Here is a 17,373-nt window from a genome sequence, read left to right as displayed (position 1 = left end):
TGCAGTGTTAAAATAATGAGAAACATCGGGACCTTACAGACAATGGATTAGAAGTACTGATGGAGATCAAATATTATCTATTGCCAATTAAAAGCCACTAAGAAAGTATAGCAGGGTTAGGTGTGTAGCTCTGTGGTACAGTGCTTGCCTAGTATGTTTGAGACCCTGGATTTGATTGCCAGCACTACCAAAAAGGGGAGGGGGCACAAAACAACAATAAATACATAAATAAATAAACAAGCACAGTGATACATACCTGTAACCTTAACTACTTGGGAAGCTAAGGAAGAAAGATCACAAATTTGAGGTCAAACAGCCACAACAACTTAGAAAGGCCCTAAGCAACTCAGTGAGACCCTGTCTCAAAATAAAAAGTAAGGACTGCTGATGTGGCTCAGTGGTAAAGAGCCTCTGGGTTCAATCCCCACTAGCAGCTGGATACACTAGCATGTGGGTCTATAATCCAGAGACCTGGGAAGCTTAAGCAGGAGAATTGCAAGTTTAGGTCATTCTCTGCAACTGAGACCCCATCTCAATGGAAAAAGAACTGGGGATGTAGCTCAGTGGTAAAGGGCCCCGGGGTTCAATCCCCAATACCAAAAAAGAAGAAAAAGAAAGCACTGTAGACAATTCCAAATAATCTTCCAAGTATTCACATCTACTCTTACAATACCTCACATGATTCTACATTCTTTTTCTGCAAACATTTATACTTATTAGAGTTAAAATGAATTCTGTGAGGATCATCAAATAACACTGAATCCAGCCTTTACAAAGTTTCTACAGTCAGTCAATCTCTCAGAATTCCAATGTTTCAAGTAACACTATCACCAGACTACTTCCAGACCTTTTAATTCACAATACTTTCCTTGAAGACTAGGCCTTAAGGCCATTATTACTGTACTATCTACTGAAGCCCTCCAAAAAGTATATACAACAAGGTATAGTAAAGGATTATGAAAAGACATTACAGTAACCGATTTACATAATTTCACTGAAATCTTAGAATACCCTTTTAGATAAAACATTCCCGCCTTCCTCAGGTTTCCTAATTTCCTGTAACAACTCAGGAAAGCATTTAAGTTACTATTATGAGCCTATTAAAATACACAGGGCAAAGTAGAGGGTAGGGAAGTTCTATGTCCTCCAATGAGCATGCTACCTCCTCAGCACATTGAGATTTTGCCAACTAAAAGCTCTCCACAAACTCCATCATGTAGAAGTTTTTATGGAGACTCTGTTATGTATGAATGATGTGGCCACTGGTGATTATCTCCAGATCCTTCTTTACTCTTTAGATGTTAATGGTAGGGATGAAAGTCCCAAGCTTTTAATCAAGGTTTGGTCATCCTCATCCCAAAGCTACTTAGAAGGCCATTAAGTCCTCTCAGAAAAAAAGACTATCCTACAATCCTTGTCTCTGAGAAAATTTCAATTGGGAGCCCTATGTAAGGAACCAGAAACATATATCAGAGATGTTTCTTATTATAATTTTGTATGGTAGTATAAATCATCAGTTGGATACATTAATTCTCTCTCCACTAGAAGAATGAGGTTACTTCTTACAAATTTTGGACTCATCTACAATGTTGAGCACTTAATCAATACCTGATATTTATGCTTTCAAACATTTACTGACTCAACACATAACAATAATTGACTAGAGTTTTCAGATTTCATACATGCATATTACAAAGTTCTCTTATTGACTTTATTATTTTTTCGTTATAAAAGTAATGTAACTCAAAGAATTAAAGATAAATTTCAGAAAATTCTAGGACTTTTTTATATTTTAATTAAGCAAATAATTATTGAGCCAATGTAGGAGCTAAGTTGTGAACAGATTAAGTTTGAAATGCCTATCAGATATCCAAATGAAGACAACGCATAGGTTGTTTCAACAAGTGTGTAATTCAAGTGGGAGAACCAAACTAGGATATAATATGGAAGTCCCTAGCAAACAGATAGTATTCAAGGTTACAGGCCTAGACAAGTTGACCAAGGATGAGAGAAGACAAAAAAGAGGTACAAGAATGAGCCCTTAAAAGTTTGTAGAAATGTAGACCAGGTTTGTAGAGTGCTTGCTTATTCTCTGCAAGGTCCTGAGTTGTATCCCCAACACTGCAAGACAAAACTATAGAAATAAAGAAAACCAGCAAAGATTTCAAAGGACGGGCAAAAGAGGGTGAGCATAATGTCTCAGATACAAAGTGTTCAAAATATTTAAAGGAAGAAAAGGTTATTAGTCATACTAAATGGCTAATAAATTAAAATGCTACCAGTGAGTCCAGCAAGATAAGGACTGAGAAATTACATTTGATTTAGGGAGCAGGTTATTTTCAACCTGATCACAGCATTTTCTTGGAGTAATGAGGGCAAAGGCTTGGCTAGAGTAGTTTAAAAACATAATAAAGAGTCAATAACTGGAGACAGTCTGTATAACATCAAACACTTTTATGGATAAAGGAGGTCAAAGATATGAGGCATTTTTCCTTATAAAGAAGGAATTACAACTTTCCTGGAATCACCTGGAAATTTTTGCAACACAGTTTTCCTGTTATTACTTTATTTGTTTCAGGTTATCTGTAAGTATAACTTCATGGAAAAAAAATTTATAAGCATTTTATAAAGAGAGAAAAACATAATAAATAAAAGTCATTTTAAATAAAAGTCTTTTCCAAAGATTCTTAAAAAGAAGATATTCTCAATTTTTCTCCATGATCCCACATTATTTCTAGAAAATTTTGCAGAAACTGCCTCTTTTTCACTATAAGTAAAAAGCAACCTACAGGTCTGGAAAACTGTGCAACAGTGGAAGAAAAGACTGATGTTAAAAGGTTTACTCGACCCTCCTCCCCAAAGCTGTAAAAGAATAATGCATTTAGATCCCTGTTTATTTTTTTCCAGGAATCCAGTTCAACATATTCTAGACCTCATTACTCCTTGAACAATTAAAAAAAAACAAATTCCACTGAACCTATACATTTTCCTTTAACCTGAAGGGTACTCTACATTTAATGTGAATTATAATATTTCACATTATTTAAAAGGACAAAAAAATCCCAGAAGTAACAGTTTATAACTTGAAGGTATCTAATCTTATTTTCCATGGTTCTGTGACATCAACATTTTTAATTTACTGGGAGGGGAGTGCCAAGGATTGAACTCAGGGGCACTCGGCCACTCAGCCATATCACCAGCCCTGTTTTGTGTTTTATTTAGAGATAGAGTCTCATTGAGCCGTTAAGCACCTGCCATTGCTGAAGCTGGCTTTAAACTCACAATCATCTTGCCTCAGCCTCCTGAGCTGCTGGGATTACAGGCATGTGCCACCATGCCCGAATGATCAATATTTTTTTTTATTTTTTTTTGTAAATAAAAACAAATAAAATAAAGGTGTTGTGTCGATTTTTTTATGTGGTGCCTGGGATTGAACCCAGTGCCTCACATCAAGCCACAACCCTGGCCCCTGATCAATATTTCTAATTTTTAAAAATTAATGTGTGTAGACTACCCATCTAATTCCAATAAGACAATAAACAAGGAAGATGGATGAGGAAAAAAATATTTTATCGTTTTATTACAATAGAACCAAAAACAAAGCAAAATCTTGAGACTAGAGAGACAGACTATCTTGTTTAAAGTTAGGCCTCAAAGATGTAAAGATGTTCATACTTCCTAAATTAATCTACAAAATCATATACAATACCAAGCAAAATGACACTAAAATATCTGTTGGGAGAAGACGGGGTAAATGAGATTTTTTTTTCGTTAAATGCAATTAAAAATATTATAAACCACTGGGTGTGGTGGGGGGCACACCTATAATCCCACAGGCTCCAGAGGCTGAGGTAGAAGGATTGTGATTCAAAGCCAGCCTCAGCAATTTTACAAGGCCCTGAGCAACTTAGCAAGACCCTGTCTCAAGATAAAATGTAATTTTTAAAAAAAATAAACCAAGTAGGACTTTTCCTATAATGCAAGGATGGTTCAACATGCAAAAATCAATCAATGTAATAATAATAACCACATTAACACAAAATAAAGAGGGGAAAAATAATCCTGGAAAAACCAACTGGCAAAATATAACACTATTTTATGACAGAAACACTCTATTAACCAGAAACAGAAGGGAAATACAACATAATAAAGGTCATAAAAATCCTTAGGTAATATCATACTCCAAGGTGAAACGATAAAAAGCTTCATCTCTAAGATAAAAAGCAAAGCAAGGATGCCTGCTTTGCCATTCTACTGAACACAGCACTGTAAATTCTAATAGGAAAGTTAGACAAGACATTTAAATCCCTAAAAATTACATTCACACACACACAAACACAAAAATAAGTTGTTCAATATATTCAGCAAAACTGAAAGTGCACAAAAATCAGCTCTTTCTATACAGCAATAGTAAACAACCTGAAAAAAATTAAGCAATTGCATTTGCAATAACAAAAAGAATACTACAAAATAAACTTAAACGAAGGTGACAAGACTTGTAAACTACAAAACTTGTTGAAATAAAGACAACACAAATTAATCTGATGAGACAATATAGCACATGACCATATCTTACATTTAATTTCGTACTTACAAAACAGTAGCCTAGAACAATACCTGACTCACAACAGGTATTCAAATATTTTTATATGTATTTTAAGTTATTCATATTTAAATTCAATACTTGTTGAATTACTGTACTGTCAACAGATATACAAAAAGTATTTCCACATTATGAATATTGTGACAAATGCTGTTAAACTGGACTTTATCTTTCACGAAAATAGGTGGAATAGCTAATAATTGATACATTATTTGATTATCTTTCTTCCCATTCTGAATTCCTTCAACACAAATATCATTTTTAACCAAAGAGTATGTTTAACATTAGAAAGTTCATCAGTAAAAGAAATTTCAAAGGAAATATGAAATCTGTTTTGTGATTTTTATAAGTCACAAGATTTAATAAATTGCAAGGAAAGATTTTCACCAAATAGGGTCCAACAGTTTTTACATTTTGAAAGGAGGATTGGAACAAGATCGAGAAGTCTAAAACACAGAACAACATTTGGACTTCATCAAATAAACAAAGGAAAAACTATTAAAGAATAGGGGAACAACTTTGCTAAAGACAAATTCAGGATGAAATCTGTTCACACTAAACAGAAAAGACTGGAGAAGGCAGAGAACTCAAATAACCAATAAATACATGCTGGAGAACCTAGTAGTAGCATAAATTGTTGAAACTTAGTAGTACTTTAAATTGGGAGTTTCCAACTTAGAGGAAAAAAATTCCAACTTGGGGAAATAAATTTGCAGCACTGAGTAAATGCCTACATTTAAGGTAAAAAAAAACATGTGGATATGCACAAGGATACAAATTTTCAAGCCCAAGTGACATTTCAAATAAATTCCCAAAGGACAGCAAGTTTCACATGAAGGTAATAAATTACATTTTCTACAGATTGTATCAGATCCAGATGCAGGACATTCATGTAAGAAAAAAAGTTAATGGTTCAACTGAAGAAAGGCTAATGCTTAAAACTGCAGATTACTCTCCTTGGAGAACTTACTTCTAACTTTACTTAATTAGAAATCTGCAGTTTTATGCATCACTCTTTCTTCAGTTTCAACCATTATCTTTACCTTTTTCAAAAATGCTGAAAAAAGCAGTCATGAGACTGAACCTCTAATGCAAAATTAAGATGGAAGGAACTACAATCAGGAAAGGAAGGAAAAATAAAAGCAAGAGAAGTTGAACCACTGTGTTATAGAAATCAAGAAGGTGGAAAGGTTAGGAAAGAATATGTATCATAGTAATTAAAGGAACTTTTTTGTTTTTACTCTAAAAATTTGTGAATTGTCATTTAAGGAAGTAATATGACAAGAGTATCACACAACAATAGATATGGAATTAGAAATGTGTATTCAAATTTCTGCCATGACATTTATTTATGGTTTTCTTATTTTTCAGAAGTTAAGGAAATATATAACCATACAGCTAATGAATCTACTAATTAACACAGAAAACATCTCTCACATACATACAGAGAAATTAAGAAAACAAATTGAAGAATTAGTGTATCTACTATTAGTTCCTTTACTATATAACTCATGTTATCTAAGAGTTCCATTTTACAGATAAGGAAACTAACAGAGAAATTAAAGATTGCATATTATCAATTTTACCCAAAGTACATGCTTTCATCCTAGACAACATGTATTACTAATTAAAATTAAAGTTTATTTGATTTTACCCAACTGCACTGTCAATTTAGGAATCACAAATTGTAAAAGCTTCAATAATATACTAATGAAATAAAAAATCAAAGAAAGATTCTCCTTGAAACTGTCATTAGTGCATTTTCTTTTCTTTCCAAATATGTATGCTAAAACAGAAATAGAACTCTACTGCATTTTAAACATTTACATAGTATTTTCACCAAAAATATTAATATAGCTGACCAAAAGTTCCCAGTGCCTGAAGAAATATATATATTGAATCATTTCAAGGCCTAATATTGTAGCCCTCGGATATTTATTTATTCTACCTCAAATTCTCTAATTAAAAAAAAAAAATTGAAGCTGGCACAATGGCACTAGCCTATAGTCCCAGCTACTTGGGAAGCTGAGGCAAGGGGATCACCTGAACCCACAAGTTCAAGACCAGACTGAGCCACACAGTGAGAAACCCCATTCTCCCCCACCCCCCAAAATCCAAATTCTGGTCTTCCAAAGTAAACACACTAAACAGAAATCACAGAAGAGAACTGTGGTCCTTGGAATAGTACACAAGAGGCATACCATATTGGAAGCCTATTAACTATCTGAGAATTAAGAGCTTTGGGGACAGATCTGAAACTGATTTGCTTAACACTTTTTTCTATGATATTCTAAGTAAAAACTATTAACAAAAATTCCAAATTAAATAGCAAAACCAGTGAATCTAGACTAATTCCTTCACTGATTAGACAATGAGAAAAACTTAGGCTCAATCTATAAAACTAAAATACTGCAAGGACTTAAGAAATGTTTCTATGAAAGCTAAGGTTTTAAGTGCTTAGTTACATGTTTCTATATACTTGTACATAACTCAAAGTAATTTCAAAATTACTTTGAATTAATTGAATTAATTATTCAAAGTAATTTCAAAAGAAGCTCTATCCAGATCTATTTTGTTGAGCTGTTTTGAACTAATAGGTATTGTACTGTACCTGAAATTTGCAATCTATTTGAAAATATGTAATCCAAAAGGAATCTACTTGCCCATAAATGGAATATTTCATTGTATTAAATATTGTTCAAATTCAATAAATTGTCGTGTGATTTAGTTCCAACTGGTTAAGTCTAGGAAACTGACATAGACTGACCATGTTGTAAAACCTTAGAATTTTAGCACTATGTCCAGCAAAACACTAAATGGATTAAAAACTTTTTTATCTACTAATTAACTATGTATTCTCTAATTAATAAGTTCTATACTATAAAACAAAAATAACACTTTCATCAATGGGTTTATTAGAATAATTTCATAAATATAATGTAACATGAAAATGTTCCAACATTCAAAATTTAGTAAGCACCAACACCCCCCCACCCCCGTTGATACTGAGAATTGAACCAAGGGGCGCTTCCCCACAGAGCAATATCATCAGTCCTTTTTATTTGAGACAGAGTCTCACTAAATTACTGAAGATCTTCCTAAGTTGCTGAGACTGGCCTTGCATTGGTGATCCTCATGCCTCTATTTCCCAAGTCTCTAGGATTACATGAAGACACCATCACTCCCAGATAATTAAAATAAAGAATGAATTATATAATCTTTAAAAACTTGTCAGAGAATTTTATGTCAAACAAGTTTGCCAAAATCCACATATGAAAAGAAACCTGTTTATCTGAACACTAAATAGACATTTGTCACTGTCAAAGCTCAAAACAAAATAAGAATATTTATTGCCATTAAAACTCAACCATTAAAATCATAAATGTTAATACTCAAACAATTCATCTGAAATACTTCCAACCAGACATTCTAGTTAGAAATATATTAAATTTTATAAAGTTAAATATAGCAAATATTATGGCAATGTAATTTGTCTTTAATATATAACACCCCTTCCAGTTTACAGAGAAACTCTAAACTTAAGCACATAAACATTTCTCCTATAAACAAAATTATTTAATTCATTTTATCTCTATTTTATTTTGTTTTCATGTGTTCTTTTTAGATATATGTAATAGTGGAGTATATTCTAATACATTATACATACATGGAGTATAACTTATTTTAATTAGGATCCCATTCTTTCAGTTGTACATAATGTGGTTAATTCATTTTAGGATCTACTAAAAAATTAGTTCAGTCAAATTAAGTTTTGTTCTCAGGTGAATCATTAAAAAATAAATAACCTGAATTACTACAGTTATTTGGATTTCAGAATTGCAGATAATGAAAATTGAATCACAGTTATTTATCTGGCTAACAATGATACAATATAAATGCATGTTTACGGTACATGACATAAAAAGTAAAGATGGAAGGGGCACGGCCTGGGGTTATAGCTCAGCAGTAGAGCTCTTACCTAGCATGTGCAAGGCCCTGGGTTCGATCCTCAGCACCACATAAAAATCAATGAATAAAATAAAGGTATTGTGTCCAACTACAACTAAAAAATAATTTTAAAAAAGTAAAGTTTGTATTTGTAGGTAATCTGTGGAGTATTAATAATGCCTCTTTCCTAAAATTTCTGCTTTCCTATGAGGAGTTAAGGGCAATTTCTCACTTACTAAACATAAATCCTCAGGACCCAACAATGACCACAAATTCAAGAGAAGGTGAAAAACTGATCTATGTATTCAAATGAGACACAAAGGTCTTTGCTGAACCAATTTCCATTATAGTCATATTGATCAATGAAATAAAAATCATCCATTCATATATTAAACATTTTGTGAATACACCAGAAATTAGCATTATCTGTTTTGTATGCCCACGATCTAAGTAACAGATAATTCTAATTAGAAAGAATTATCCAAACAAAGCATAAGAAAACCAAATGATACAAACTCAGTAAGAAAGCTGGGCAGAAATACATAGAATTTAAAATGGAAAAGGGCTTACTCATAAGCCATTTTGAATTTCCTAAACATGGAAGTTTCACTTATATTTAAGACACATAAATTTTGCAAAATAATCTTTACCTGCAGTTACACAGTTCAGAACAATTTAAAATCTGCATTCCCAGGTTAGTTATTTCTCTTCAAGTGAGTACAAGAAAATTCTCCAAAATAAAAGGAAATTTATGAGTTCCATCTTTGCAAAACAGTATGATTTTTGGATGTTGAAAAACCCTGACATATTTCTTAAATACTCTTTAGACAGGGATAGTTTTAAAAGAGGGATCTCTAACCACCTTTAACATCAAGGAAATATAGACATATGGGTGGTAAACTGATATATAACAAATTAGTAAACAAATATGTGACTGATATCAGGATATGGAAATGGAGAGTAGCTATAGCATGATATTGTTATTCAAGGATTAATATTAACTGGCACATGCCAGTAATCCCAGTCACTCAGGAGACTGAGGAAAGAGGATCACAAATTTGAGACCAGCCTGAACAAGACCCTGTCTCAAAATAAAAAGTGGTAAATTTCCTTGGGAGGGGGGAGATAGGAGGCGGGGAAGGAGGGAGGGAGGGGAGGGGAGGGGGAAGAAAAGGGGAAGGGGGAGACAGGGGAGGGAAGTAGAAGAGGGGGAGAGAGGGAGGGGTGGAGAGAGGAGGAGGGAGGAGGGAAGAAAGAAGGAAAGAAAGAATTAATATTACACAACAGGGCTTCTCAACTGTCAGTTTCCTTCTGTGATACTGTAACTGTTCTAGAAAAGTTCCTTAAAGGGTAGGGCAAGGCTAATGTGCAACAATGTATGCCAAGACAAGACCTTCCTGAGTAATGATGCTAAAAAAAGAAATCAAAGGCTCCTGATACATTATATCTATTTCAACATCTATGATTGGCTCTCTGCAGTAAAGGAGGATACATATGAGATCTTTTCTTGGTTGATATAGTTCCACAAAAGACAACACAGAAGTTGTCAAGCCATTTTACAAAGTCACCAACAAAGTATTTGAAATTGTCCAAACATAATCTAGTAAAAACTATCCCAAAGGGTTCAGACCAAATTAGAGGAGAATTAAGTTTCAGATAGTATCTAAGTAGGCCCAAAGGCACTTGAGGAAACAGGAGACAGATCACTAAGGAAATATGGTCAGAGAGATATAACCTGACTGGTTTAAGATGCAAGAAGGGGATGATAAGGCAAGGAATGTGGGTAGCTTCTAAAAAACTAGAAAAGGAGGCTGGTTGTGGTGAGTTAGGCCTGTAATCCCAGTGGGTTGGGAGGCTGAGGCAGGAGAATTACACTTTCAAAACCAGTCTCAGCAACTTAGCAAAACTGTAAGCAACTTAGCAAGACCCTATCTCAAAATAAAAAGGGTTAGGGATGTGGTTCAGTGGATTAGCACCCCTGTTTCAATCCCTGGTACCAAAAATATTAAAAATTTAAAAATACAAAACAAAAACTGGAAAAGAAAAAGAAATGAATACCTGCCAAAGTCTCCAATGAACATAGTCTTGTCACACCTTCATTTTATTTCAGTGAGAGAACTATGTTAGATTTGTGAGCCCAGAACTGTAAAATAATAAATTTGTATATTTTACAGCACCAAGATTGTGTGAAATGACAGGAAAATAATATATACGGCAATTTCTCACACATAAAACCAAAAGTAGAATTAACTTTGAAACACTGAAAATTGAAGTTTTGATAAGTTATTCTCTCAAATCATGTGCTTTTCATGTGCCACACATATGTACAGCTACAATTATTTACAGAGCTTTGAATACATATATTTATAACTTTACAAAACCACAAAAACAGCCTACTTGTCAGCATTTTTATTTAATTGATCAAGCTTTTTAAAATTTACTATGCTGAAACAAGTCTAAAAGGGAGATTATATTATGTTGGTGCTAGACTGTTCCAAGTAAGAAATATGCAAGTAAAAAAGATTGCAAGTAAATCTAAAATTATAGGTTCTAGAAATTTAAAAAATGATTTTATAGTTACTAATATTCATTTTTCAAGTAAAGATTGTTGAAGGAAATCCTGTCTAACATGCATTTTTTAAAATTTACATACTGAAATTAAATTCAGAAATATTAAGTGTACAATTCTGTGAATTTTGACAAATACATACACGTGGGTGTAACCAAATCAGGATACAAAACAATTCTATCACCTCATGAAACTCCTTCCTGTTCTTTCCAGTCAGGCCCTATCATTCCTAGATAACTTTAATTTTAAATACTCAAAACCTTGTTATTTACAAAAATGATATATGTAACCACCTCTATCTAATATAAATTTCCAACTAAGTCTTTTAATATATTCAAGTTTCATAACTTGACTGTCACCAAAACTATGTATTATTTTAAAACTTTCCTGATTTTCACATTACACACAATACAGCAGAAAACAAATCTCACTCCATGTTTGTTTTATGATAATTAAAAATGTTATTCAAACAGATTCCACACAAAAGCCAAGTCAATTTTCATATCAAAGTTGAAAGAGAAATGAATTCAGTACATTCCTTTTACACAAATAATTACTGAATTAAACTATCACAACTTATGGAATCATTAAAATAAAAAAAAACGAGGAAGATATTTTTTCTCCAGTTAAACAAGAAAAATCTCAAAAATTACCTCTATTCTTATTTCATTTTCGAAATACCTATTAGCCAAACAAACCTATTTTACAGTATGTCAACCTTAATACATGTCATATGAAACCATATCATTGACTACAGTGATTAAAAGAAAAAAACAACAGGATTTTACAAAAACACTCAGAAATTACAACAAAAATATTAAAACAGGTTGAGTGTACAAATATTACAATGGACTGGGAACTAAAAGCCTAGATACACACATTGAGGGGGAAAAATACCTACATTTGAAATTTTCAGTGAAAAAGTAAATGCCCCAAGGCACTAGAAATAAATTTCACAGATTACGTATTCCTAAAACAACCTTGGGAAATCAGTTATTGTACTGTCTATACTCAGCCCCTTACTTTCCCCTAGTGAGAATGCAGTTACCACAACAGAGCACATTCCGTCTCAAATTATGCATATAAATCTATACTACTCAAAAAAAAGTATCCAGTGTAAGGAGGAGTGAAATAAATAAATACTCTAAGGTTTTGTAGAACCTTTAACAATTTACAATATTTCTCATTTAAAGTCACATAAAACGCAGAAAACATCTTGATTCTAAATCACTATCGGCTTCCAACCAAAAAAAAAAAAAAGTTCAAAAGGAAGGAAAGATTAATTCCTACTACCCTCCATAGCAAAATATCCTCATCTTCTTCGTTTCCTGTTGGAAAGCCAAGCATCTAAGTAAGGGACAAATCAGAACACCGCCACTGCCATGGGCTTTACCTCTAACAGGCACACACGCGCGCGCGAATCCCAGGACTGGAAAAACAGAGATATCTTTCCCCTTTTCCCGCCCCTTCTGCAACCTTACTGAATAAGTTTCCAGCCCGGCACCATAGGATTTCTGCATCCAGACAGAGGGCAGCGACGCTCGCCGCCTCCCGCCTCTCACCGCAAGTGGCCCGCCCCCACCCCCACCTGCCCGCAGCGCGCGACGTCCAGCTCGCAGCCCCGCCTTTCCTTGAGGTCCGCGCGGCCGTCCCGGTGCCGCAGGGGGAAGCTATGGACCACCTATCCCTGATAGGAAGCAGGACGGGCTCGCAGCTGACCCGGGACGCCAGGGAGTCCCGCTCTGATATCGCCTCTGCAGAGAAAACCACTCGCTGGAGGTGGAGACTGGGCTGGGGATGTGGGTAAACCCGCCGAGGGCTGGAAAGAGGGGCGTGACCGCCAGTTGGCCAGGCTGAGCAAGGTGCCGGAGGTACCAACAAGGTGAAGCTGCGAGGGGCCCGCGCGCACGCCGGGGAATGGGGGTGCTAGCTCTCTTACCGCCAGGTCCGGATTGCGGCTGTCCCTGTGGGACACGGCTCGAATGACCCCCGCTCTCCAGCTCCGCCGGCAGCGTCCGCTCTCCCCGCGCTCCGGACGCACCTCCTCGCCGATCGCCACACACAAGAACCGCTTTCCTACCAGCTCTGGCCGCGACTCCACCGCCATAGCCGGAGCTGCCGGAGCGGCTGCTGCCTCCTCCACAGAGAGGGAACCAGCGAAACTCGCTCCTACCGGCCGCCCATGCTGAGGAAAGCGGACCGAGAGACGGCGACGGTCCCACGAACGAGAAAGCTAGGACTCAGGGATGACCCAGACGTTCTGCCCAGAAGGACACGGCGACCTCGGTCCCTCTCAGTTCCCAACACTCCTCTAGATTCCCAGGCTCGCGACCTCGGGCGACAGCTCCACAAAAAAACTGACAAATCTCCACACCACCGTCGGAGGCCCGGAGGCAGCCCCGGCCGCCGCTGCCACAGCGCCGCGGCCAGTACTACTCCGCCTCCCCTCCACAGGCGAGGCGGTGAGTGCGCCGCGCGTCTCCTTCCGCCTGTGCGGGCGGGGGGAGGAAGCCGCGGAAAGGGTCGGCGGAACCACCGCAGACAGAAAGTAGTGCCCGCAGCTGCGGCGGCTGCTCTCGGACACAGGAAGCAAGAGGGGCGCGGGAGCAGAGAGTACTCTCCCTCAGCAACACTATTAAGAGCGTTTGTGGTCCTCTTTTCTATTCGTTATCCCCTCAGAGGTGAGTCTGAGGAGAAACTGAAATGTGCTGGTTCCATTCTGGATCATAAAATAAACTCAAGGGTGTATGCCTCATCTCCAGAGCGATGTTTTTCAGAACACTGGCGCCTGTCCTTGGGGTTAGCCTAAATTGACAGTCCTGCAGTCCCAGCAGCAAAGCACCATTTCCTACTGTAAAAAACTAAGCCCAAAGAACTCAGACACTGCAGAAAAAGGGCCTACGACTTTAAATTAAAATGAAGAAAAGCCTGTCATCCTTTCAATCTTCCCCAATTACGGTGATACTAATTACATGTTGAAGCTGTTCAGACCAGACACCTCGTCACTGCTTTGTTACCAGAACGCCAAACTCTCCACTGCGGGCTTTGGTCAGACACTCTGCGCCAATCTGAGTACTTTTAGTACTAGTACATAGTTTAAACACAGAGGTCAGGTGATAAAAACAAGGAGAGGCTCTAGATTCAGTTACTAGAAAATATCATGGAAAGAAAAGGACTTTAGCCAATCACAGTTCAAGAAAATAAATTATGTTTATTTCCCGTCCAATCACAACAGGACTTTATCTCTCTCTCTCTCTCTCTCTCTCTCTCTCTCTCTCTCTCACACACACACACACACACACACACACACACACACACACACACACCCCTACAACTTGAACTACTTGAGTTCTCACAGATCAAACCTCCCTAACAGATGGCCAGTGAGGAGTTAAGATTTCAGGAATACTTCAGTGTTTCAAGGTATGTTTTAAAATTCTAGTTGTGGTTTTCCAGGGGCATTAGTGATTAAAATCAACTTCAAAAAAAATAGTCAATAAAAATGTAATTCTAAAATTTAGTTTCTTAAAGAGATTTTCTGAAACCTCTATTCCAAAAATTTTTTCAAGTTACTTTTAAAGGAGTTAATAATCTGAAATGTTTTAAACAAACAGAATAAGGCTTTTATTGGCTTTCTCTGGAACACCCAAGCTGAACTGTTTGAAGCAGAAAAACATGGCCACCGCTAATAGGTTAAAAACAAAAAGAACAGGGAAGATAGATTTTAAACATCACTGTCTAATTTTGCTAATCTCAAATTCAAACGCAGAACTGCAATACATAAACAAAGGAAACAGTCCAAAAATGCAAACTGACAAGTTAAGAGAAATATTTATGTTTACCTGGGCAATTTTACTTCGAAGTCCACTTTCAGTATACACTGCAAAACTGAGGAAATTATCTTAACAATTATAGACTAAGATCTCTAAAATTTTAACTTAGATTAATTTCAGCTCAAATTAATGAGACAGTTAAATAACCCAGTGAAAGTAACCCAGCATATGGAAAAATAAAATAAGGAGACCCACATGCAGATACCAAAAAATCAATTATTTGCTTTGTAACCCTGGGCTTGTAGCAGTTATTAGAAAGAAAATTGCCTGATTCCTAATTCCCAGTGATATCCTAGAAGTAAATGGGGGGGAAAAATTGAAGTCATTTGAAAAAAGACAAATTTAATGCTGTTATTATGAAAGGCCCATTCACTAAATTATATTTTTACAGTACAGGTTGTTGGGGTACTTTACATAAAACTTCTTTAATTTTACAAGCAAACTCCTCTAAATGGGCCCCTAGAAACCCCCAATATATGTGGAATTCCTTCCTTTTTAAGTCCTATAAGAAGCATGTAAACCCTACAAATCGATCAAAATATTTCTTGGGCAGAGTTTTTCAGAAGCCATATATTCCTATAATATTTTAAATCAAACATCTTACATACTGGAGTTGGGGGTATATAGCTCAGCAGCAGAATACTTGCCTACCATGCACAAGTCTGGGTTCAATGCTAAGTACTGCAAAATAATAATGGCAAAAATTAAAAATCTTATATTCTTAAAAATTTATTCCAAATTCTGTTCTGTGAAACCCCTGACTACAGCCAATTCTTAGGGTTTATACTACTTTGTAGATATTTTGCTTTTGGAGAAAGTCTAAATACATAGGTTTCAAAGGTAGAGTAGAAGATCTTAAAGGTTTTTTGTTTGCTAGCATTTTTTTGGCTGTTTTGTTTCAGGGGCTATTTACATTACTTTATTTTTGCCAGCAAACCATAACTTTGTATTTGGAATTAAAAGAAAATTTAAAGTTAAATTTGAAACCTTTGGATAAGTGTTTCTTTAATTAATGGGTTTTCTTATATTTTTTACTTTAATAATGATACTCAGAAAATGCCAATATTAAGAGTAAAAGAAGAGTGACAGTATTTATTTAGTATAAGTTTATTATAGGAGCTAAAAAAAAATTAGAAATAGTCTTTCCATCTTCACCTGGAAATGTCCATTAAATATGTCTATACATATACATGCATTCAAGTAAAGCAAATCTCATACATCAAATATCTTAATCCATATAAAAGATACATTGGGAGATTACTCCTTATCTTTAAATCTATAAAAATGTATTCATAAAAACTATTTGATTTTAAAAAACCAACTTCTAAAATAAGTAAACTTATTTCAATGGTATTTCAATGATAAGAGCCATGATTATCTACTTAATTATCAATGACTGTTCATGAAATTCAGTTTCATTAAACAAACAGCCTACTAGTTATAAGGTTCCTACTTTCTGGGTTGGCATAATCATGGAATGGGTCAAGTCTCTTATCAAGTTTCACATATTCTAGTATTTTTTGCCACTAAATGAGTGTGCTTTAAACTTGAGAGAAAACCATAGATAAAAAGTTAAAACGCATGTTTCTTGTAATTGTACTAGCCACCATTTATGGAACACTTACTAAATGTCAGAAACCATGCAAAGTACTTTATCCACATGTCATCTCATTTTACTTTAAGGATGAGGAAAATTAGCTTTAGAGAAGTTTTAGTAACTTGCCTAAGAGTACACACATTAAGGAACTGGTTTTCAATACTAAGCCTTGTGATAGTAAATGTTCCCCACTGCCCTTAACTATCTAAAAAAGATGCTTAAAAGAACACGAAGGTCAGTCACCAAGTTGCTTCCTCCTTATAAGCACAGATTATTCATAATTGATTTGCTCAATATTTATTTAGCACTCACTTACTATGTGTCTCACATCTGCAAGGTTCTGGAGATAGGACCTTTATCCTTGAGAAACTCACAGTCTATCTGGAAAGACAGATATTAGAAATGCTTTGGTTTGCTTACTTAAGGAAGTGTCAATGACAAAATGGCATACAAGACAAATTTGATGCATTTCACAAATACTTTTCAAATGTCTTATACTTGGAGGCTTTTATTAGCTATCAAATGTAAAAACTAGATTGAGTTTATAAAGTATGAGACTACATAGTAAGGTTCATCTAGGAACTATGAAAGTCAATATTAATATATAAAGAAAATCAAAAGTTTACCCAAACTATACAAATGGAATATCAAGAATAAAGTGGAACATAAATATTACCATGCTTATTATTAAACATTAAATAATTTGTACATAGGTATTTCTATAAGCATTTATATAAAATGAATTGCTCAATCACATTTATTATAATGATAAGGTAATTCAAATGTGACTTCTTCAAGGAAACATTCCTAAATCCCAGACTAA

The 17,373-nt window shown here is 35.4% G+C and overlaps 1 protein-coding gene across 8 annotated transcripts in view; it reads right to left on the bottom strand.

Annotated features, from left to right (window-relative positions):
• Positions 1 to 17,373, bottom strand: part of Jmjd1c (jumonji domain containing 1C) — a 280,879-nt gene that overhangs the window by 218,634 nt on the left and 44,872 nt on the right. For 6 of the 8 annotated variants that reach the window (XM_040273600.2, XM_040273601.2, XM_040273602.2 and 3 more), the window contains exon 1: positions 13,060 to 13,227. The exons of the other annotated variants lie outside the window; for them this stretch is intronic. In XM_040273600.2, the coding sequence (XP_040129534.2) occupies positions 13,060 to 13,227 (168 nt within the window). Of the gene's footprint in view, positions 1 to 13,059; positions 13,228 to 17,373 lie in introns of those variants that run through there. 8 annotated transcript variants of the gene reach the window in all.

The sequence above is a fragment of the Ictidomys tridecemlineatus genome, chromosome 1 (genome assembly GCF_052094955.1).
Source record: "Ictidomys tridecemlineatus isolate mIctTri1 chromosome 1, mIctTri1.hap1, whole genome shotgun sequence".
NCBI lineage: Eukaryota > Metazoa > Chordata > Mammalia > Rodentia > Sciuridae > Ictidomys > Ictidomys tridecemlineatus.
The sequence above is the reverse complement of the archived record's forward strand: the minus strand, read 5'-3'. Positions and strand labels throughout refer to the sequence as shown.